Source organism: Arachis ipaensis, chromosome B09, assembly GCF_000816755.2.
Source record: "Arachis ipaensis cultivar K30076 chromosome B09, Araip1.1, whole genome shotgun sequence".
Lineage (NCBI taxonomy): Eukaryota > Viridiplantae > Streptophyta > Magnoliopsida > Fabales > Fabaceae > Arachis > Arachis ipaensis.
The window spans coordinates 9,046,630-9,054,272 of record NC_029793.2 but is presented as its reverse complement, the minus strand read 5'-3'; the positions used below and the strand labels follow the sequence as shown (position 1 = coordinate 9,054,272).

Genomic DNA, 7,643 nt, shown 5'->3' with positions numbered 1-7,643 from the left:
ATAATTTCTATAGGATTCACCTTATTAAATAAATCTTTGGAAAATTTATTAGCTAAAACTTCTTATTCTATCTTTTAAATTTTATTTCATGACCAACACAGTAGTTACGTAGAATTGTAGATAGGTTTTTCATTTCATATACTTCTAAAATCTCTTACTTTATCTTTAAAGGGAAAATTATGATCTCTACATAATAGAAGAGTTTATGGTATATATTCACACTAACAATTTTATTAGCATTAATTTAATCCTTAAACACACTAACATAACATTCAAACTTTCAGTCATCAAAGTTGTCTTCTCTTTAATATTACGTGGATAGTCCTAACACTTAAGTTTATTGGACCCAAAGAGATTAAGAATTTCTGATCGATTAAGATAGTAGACTACGTATACAAAATTATTTCTAAAGTAATAATAAAAAAGATGAGATCGGTAATACCAGATTTAGTAGGAACGATTCAGAGTGTATTCGTGAAGAGTCAAAAAATACATGATGGAGCACTTATTGTTTCTAAAACAGTACAATAGTTAAAGATGAGAAAGAATAAAGCGGCAATCATTAAATTAGATTTTCAGAAGGTTTATGATCGGATAAAATGGAGCTTTGTGAATATTGTATTATAGAAGATGGGTTTTGGTTGGAGGTAGAGGGAATGGGTAAAGGAGTGTGTTAGTACTGCTTCTATGTCGATTCTGATAAATGACGTTCATCATCTAAACCTTTTAAGATGGAGGGGGTTTGAGACAAGTTGATCCACTGTCTTCTTTTTTGTTTGTTCTTGTTGTTGATGTTCTGCATAAGATGTTAGGGGAGGCAGTCAGAAACAGATGTTTTTCGCCTTTGCTAGTTGACAAGGATAATATAGAGTTGTCATATCTCCAGTTTGCAGATGACACTATATTGTTCTGTCCATCGGAGGAGGAGACCATCAGAAACTATGCCAGGTTACTAAGATGTTTTGAGGTGATGTCAGGGTTAAGTATCAACTTCGATAAATCAAGTTTAATCCTAATCAATTATGATCAGCAGTGAACTTACAACATGTGCAACTTGTTGGAATGTAAGGAGGCTAACCTTCCAGTCAGATATCTTGGCATTTCTATATATAAGAGCGAACCTAAGTCTGGTCAGGACTTGAAACCTGATAATTGATAAAGTAGATAGAGGAGAAATTTAGCTTATGGAAGGCAAAAGTGCTCAATAAAGCGGGTAAGTTATTAGTCTTTTTTAAATCTGTGTTAAATAGCTTGCCGGTACGATGTACTATTTGAGCCTATATAAGATGCTGAAATCAGTGGCAGATAAGGTGATTTCATTGCAGCGAAAATTCCTATGAAGCAAAGAGGAAGGTAGAAATGGATTGGCGCTGATTAAGTAGAAAGTGGATCAGGCTCCTAAAAAGTTGGGTGGGTTGGGGTGGGGGATGCCGTGGTTAGGAACACAACACTCCTCTTCAAGTGGTGGTGGTGTTTTTCAAAAGAGGAGTGTCAATTATGGAAGAAGGTTGTATGCTCTTGTTATAACTTGAACCCCAGTGTGATGTTATCAGTTTAGATTTTGCCTAGAGGGGATCCATGGAAGAATATCTGTCAGCTGCAATTCAAGGATAGTAATGTGAGAGAAAAGATGATTGCTGAGTTGTCTATGGAGGTGGGTGATGGAAGGAGAACTCATTTTTTGGAAGATGTCTGGTTACAAAGTAGTTCACTAAAGATGAATTTTTCGAGACTCTTCTCTGTTTCAAACCAAAGAGGATCTATTATAGGAGATTGTGGGTTTTGGGATGGGTTAGAGCAGATTTAGAACTTCCAGTGGAGGCGAGAGTTATACCAATAGGAGTTGGATTTAGTGGATCAATTACATGAGACTTTAATGCCTGTAAAGCTAGCATATGATGCACAAGATAGAGTTGTATGGAAGTTTGACAAAGAAGACATTTTTTTTAACTAACTCTTTTGTGCAGTGATGCAGTCAGAAACAATCCCAGAGAATATCACCAGCTATAGTTTTACCAGAACCATATGAAAAGGTTTGATTCCGCCACGAGTGGAGTTATTTATTTGGTTTGCTTTAATAGGAAGAGTTAATACTAAAGAAAAATTGCATAGGTTGGGAATTATTAGACATGGTGATAATAACATGTGCGTATTATGTAAAAAAGGCGTCGAACATATTCACCACTTGTTTCTTGATTGTGAGTTTACTTGACAAGTGTGGTGTGAATGGCTATTTAATTTTGAAAGGTTGTGGTCTGCTCCGGGTTCAATAAAAGAACACTTTGATAGTTGGACAAGTATTATTAATAGAAAAGAGGAACGCAACAAGTGGCTCATCTGCTTCTTTATTTGCCGTTATTTGGAACGTTTTGCTAGAAAGGAACAGACGGATCTTTAATAATAAAGAAGCGGGTGTAGAAGAGATTTTTCAGAAATCTTTGTCGCTATAGAGAGTGAAATAGCTTAGATCTCTTTGGTTGTTGATGGTTATGCCGAAAATGATACTAAGAATCATTTCTATTTATTTATTTGTTGGATGTTAATTTTTGAGATTTGGTTCTTTGTCGCTCCACTTTATTGTATTGAGTTTGCTTGTTAAAAAAAATAATTATAAAAATTAATTTACTAAATAGAAAAATTTACTAACTACAATTGACATACTTACCCACCATCCAAATATAATTTTAATTAGTTGAACTAAAAAAGAAAACTAAATTTGCTTACTAACGAGAGGTTTTTAATAATTAATAATTGCGTGACAAATTAATCAATCTTTAAAATCAACTCATTTTCTAAAATTACCATTCATGTCATCCAGAAATAATAGTGGTTTAATTTTAATAACAATTTTTGACCTATTAAATAAAAAACTGCTATTTACAACAGTATAAACATACTGTTATATATATCAACTTAATTTGAAAACTAGGATTGTTGTAAATTTAGCTTCCATTTTCTAACACCTAACTACTTTAGATTAAATAAAAAAAAAAATAAGAAGTAACCTTCTAGCTAGTAAGCAAAACAATAAGACAAAACTTGGGACAATGATCTCCATGCTCTTAATCAATTGGTTCATCCCAGTTTGACAAATCACTTATATATATAAACAGTTAGAATGGGTTAATAAAAAGTCCCTAAAAAAAGTTACCCAAAATTGTGTTACAATAAGGAGGGTGATTGGGTTGTTGAACTGGTAAGTGTAGAATGTTGTTGTTGTTGCTGTTGCTTTATATGTAACTTTTCTTTAATCTGTCTTATCTTAGCATCAACTCTTGCAGTGAATCCAATCTTTGTCTCTTGTTTAGCCTTAGATCTCTCCCTCTTCCACATGTGTCTATCTTCAATATCCTTCTTGTAGTACTTAATCTCTTGTATAATATGATGATCCATGGGATTGAAACATCTTTGGATAGCTATGTGAGTTAGATATGGAAGGAAGCAAGAAACTGATATCAAGAACGTTGCTATCCAATAAATGGGTGCAGGTCCAAGAGATTCAACCAATATTTTATAGGCATTCTTGGAGTATGTTGGTGAAAGGGCACCATATAAGAAGAGGAAGATGTACCAAGTGGCTATGCTTCCCCAAACAAACACATGTTGAACCCATGTGAAGTGGCTCATTGTTAGGGCAATTTGGCAGTTCACGGCCCAAATGATGCTGCTGAACATTGAGGTGCCGACCGCGGCCATGTCGGCGGTTTGACCGTCGGACCGGAATGCTTGGTCGTAGAAGATTATGATGTTAAAGAAAAAGATGGCTATTGAGGAGTAAACACCATTGGCCATCCATCCCAGTATTCTATACCAATCAAAGAATAAATTTGTTGGTCCTTGCTGATACAGTGCAGGAAACTACAAATAAAGAGCAACAACAAGTTAAACAACTTATCAATAATAATAATAAGGGCATGTTTGGAAGTTTCAATTTTTTATTTATAAAAATTAGTAGTATTAATGTTTGGTATAATTTTTAAAATTAAACAATTTTTTTATAATAAATTTTTTTTATCATATTTCTTTTAAAATAAGTACTTTTAAAATTAAAAATCTAAATATAAAATAACTTATTTATAAAATATGTTTAATATAATTATTTATTATTTAAATTATTTTTTTAAAAAGAGTTTAATTAAACTGTTTATTTACACTGGCCTAAATGGTTAAGGTATTCTCATCAATGAATTTGAAATTTTAGTACAATATAAAGTAAAATTTTAGTATGAGCAAAACTACATGGTGAACAAATATTATCATTTTTGGTAGCCAAATATTATCATTTTTTTATCAATACTTAGCCAACAATAATTTGCACTTATATTTTCAGATATTTTGTACACAAAAAAGTATATACTTTACATCTATATTTATTAGAGTTTTACACACATAAATCAATATATTTTATACTCATATATCAATATAAATTGTATCCACGTTTTTTAGAATTTGTACACATAAATTAATAAAATGATAATTTAGTATTTATTCTCGCCAAATGATGACAAAAAATACTAAAAATTACTGATCCCAAGAATTTTACTTTTAGTAAAGAATAACTTCAAAAAACAATACTATAAAGTGAATCGATCCATGCAGTTGTCTTCATATTATTCATATGAAATTGATAGTTAAAAGACGTTGATAATAATTTAGTCGAACATATTAAATTATTTAACAGTATTCAAGACAACTATATATAAATTTTTACCATACTATAATAATCCATTTTATTCAATATTATAACAGATTTCTAAACAAATTTTGTATAAACTAAAGATGAGCTTTTATTGATTTTAAATTTTGATGTATGTTTCTTCTAATTATATTTTAGATATTTTTATTTTTAATATTTCAAATGTTATTTTTTTATATTAAATGTTGGTTGTAATATTGAGTGGTAATCTTAGTTTTTAAAATTTTTTCTACGCAATTTTTTTTAGCATATTAACATTTGCATGTTTTTACTTAACATACTACTTTTTTAGGAAAAAATCATTTGTGAAAAAAATTTCAGAAAAGATAGATAAACCTGTAAGCAAACTTCTGATGGAACATCTTGTTCTAAAACTCCAAGTGAAATGACAGGCAAGGATGTTAGAACAACGTTGAACAATATCATGTACCAGTCATCATAAACTGATTGACCAGAGAAGCTTGTGAAGGCCTCAAAATAGAATATGGTTAGTCCAAATGCTATGTTCTTGTAGAAGAAATAACATATCTGCATAACAATTAACAAGTTAGTTCAGATTTGTGAGAATAATGATGAAATTGAATGTTAATAAATTACCATTTGTGCAATTCTCTTATAACACCAATGTCCATGGACCACGAGAAGTCTCTCTAAAAACCGAAACTGAGCAATAGCGAAGTCACTAGCCATCACCGCCTGAAATCAAGTTATATGAGCCAAGAAGTTTGATATTTATTTTTTGTCTTAGGTCTTAGATTTGTAGAATGAGAGAACATGTTACACTGAATATTGAACAATATTTTGAAGCGTTTAAAGTTATTATAATTAACCTGCATCCCTTCAACCCCACTGATTCCAACACCAATATCTGCTTCTTGAATCATGCCAACATCATTTGCACCATCACCTATTGCTAGTGTGGTCTTCTTGGTTCCTTCTTTCACTAACCTTGTTACCTGATGACCAAAGCTTATGAAATTAATTAAGTAATGACTTTAATTAATTTATTAAAATAAGAGATTAAATGAATTTAGGTACATACATACCAATGCCTTTTGCTTGGGAGAGACACGACAGCATATGACTGATGCACAATCAACGGCCAATGCAAGGAATAGGCGCTTCATATCATCTTCTAAAGCATAGGTCAAAGTTTTTCCATCAATAATTAATGCAAATGCAGCATGAGGATCCTTCTCTAGCTTTATCATTTGTGATGCATTCGTAATTTGGTTCAAAATGTTATCTTTGATGGCCTGCGTGCGTCAAATTAAAGAACTAGGCCTATCTTCATCAGATGAAACCCTTAAGTCCCTTAAAAAGAGACCAAATTAAAACTCTTTATCTAAATTGGAAACAAAAAAAATAAAGCTAAGGTACCTCTTTGGTGCTATCACTGGCCGGCATTGCATCTAAATTTGGAATAGTTATACAGATCTGCTTCATGCCCTGTCGTAGCAAACTGCATGCAAATCCAATGTTGATTGCTGTTTCCATTTTATCCCCTGTCAATACCCAGATCTTAAGGCCCGCCTGGGCAAGTTTGTCAATGCACTGGGGAACCTAAGAAATTAAAACAAAAAAGCTTGAACTTGGATTTGAAGCAAATATATATTATAATTTTAGTATATTAAAAATCAACTATCAAATCAATTACTTGGTTACATTTATTTATAGGAACAGAACATTAAAACAGAGACACAGACACATAAAATCGTGTTAAACAGATGAGACATAAACATAAATATCGTGTCTAAAGATATTGAGTTAGTATATTTTGTATCATCAAAGGACACAAAAACAAACAAGAAACACAATTTATTTTTTTTTTATTATTTTTCTTAATTTCTTATAATTATATTTTTATTATTATATTTTTCTTTTTAAATTTTTGAATGAAAAAATATGAGAATAAATTGGATTTCTATAATTTGTTTTAGTTTATCACCAAACAAAATATAAGAACACTAATTTTTGTGTCTCTATCATTTATGTTTTATTCTTAATATATTGTTTTATCCTATTTTCAAAAAGTTTAATTACTCTGTTGGTCCTTATAATATTGCAAAATTTTCAATTAGGTTTCTAGAATATTTTAGATAATTTGAATGAGTATTGAATTAGTACCCCTTTTTGGAGCTTATCTTCCACAGCCGTAGCTCCAACAAGAATCAAGTCTTTTTCCATCATCTCTGAAACGCGCTCAAGTGTTGCTTCTCTATCAACGCCAACAGAAGTTTTGGCCTTCTGAAACTCATTGTTCCAAGCAGAGTATTCTTCCTCATCAAGCCTTTTATAAGACAAGGCTAGTGTTCGCAACCCGGCTTCTCCATATTCATTTAAATGTCTAGTTGTAGACTCCAAATACTTTTTTCCATTCTTTGCCAAACGGTCAAATATGATACTACATAAAACAATTCATGTCATCACCACTAAAAGAATAATATTAGAAAGGAATAACATGCATAACATGCTCTATAAGCTAACCTGTCAGCCCCCTTACACATAAGAATAATGTTTCCTTCTTCATCTCTCACAATCACTGACATACGTTTTCTTTTACTAGAGAAATCAAGCAAATTCAAGAGTTTAAATTCTCTGCAACGTAACAAAAAAAAAATTGTTAGAAGAAATTATAGAAAGAGATCAATTAATATTTTAATTATTAACTATTAATATTTAAGTGAAGTCTCAGTTTTTTTTTTAAATTTTAAAATAGCATATTATTATCTTAAAAGATTTTAAATAATTTTAATATTGTTCCAATATTAAGTATAGGTGAAATACTTAATATCGTTGAGATTTTAAAAAGGTAAGAGAAAACTTAATAATATTTATGTTAGAAGATATTAAACTTTATTTAATGAATAAATAGGTAGACAAGAAGACCAACATAGTAATAACAAGTTGAGAATACTTGCTTAGTTAATTACATTTTTTATTGTAT

The 7,643-nt window shown here is 30.8% G+C and overlaps 1 protein-coding gene and 1 long non-coding RNA gene across 2 annotated transcripts in view; one reads left to right on the top strand and one right to left on the bottom strand.

Moving 5' to 3' along the window:
- Positions 2,958 to 7,643, bottom strand: part of LOC107614947 (probable phospholipid-transporting ATPase 4) — an 8,962-nt gene continuing 4,276 nt past the window's right edge. Inside the window, exons 3-10 of the mRNA XM_016317072.2 lie at positions 7,184 to 7,294; positions 6,824 to 7,100; positions 6,077 to 6,259; positions 5,743 to 5,952; positions 5,527 to 5,652; positions 5,294 to 5,392; positions 5,033 to 5,224; positions 2,958 to 3,858 (exon numbers count right to left, since the gene is read on the bottom strand). Of these exons, the coding sequence (XP_016172558.1) occupies positions 3,163 to 3,858; positions 5,033 to 5,224; positions 5,294 to 5,392; positions 5,527 to 5,652; positions 5,743 to 5,952; positions 6,077 to 6,259; positions 6,824 to 7,100; positions 7,184 to 7,294 (1,894 nt within the window). The 3' untranslated portion in view covers positions 2,958 to 3,162. The remainder of the gene's footprint in view (positions 3,859 to 5,032; positions 5,225 to 5,293; positions 5,393 to 5,526; positions 5,653 to 5,742; positions 5,953 to 6,076; positions 6,260 to 6,823; positions 7,101 to 7,183; positions 7,295 to 7,643) is intronic.
- The window catches only part of LOC110267047, a 4,116-nt gene continuing 1,342 nt past the window's right edge, over positions 4,870 to 7,643 (top strand). The window contains exons 1-2 of the long non-coding RNA XR_002354359.1: positions 4,870 to 4,880; positions 5,404 to 5,419. This is a non-coding gene — a long non-coding RNA (uncharacterized LOC110267047). The remainder of the gene's footprint in view (positions 4,881 to 5,403; positions 5,420 to 7,643) is intronic.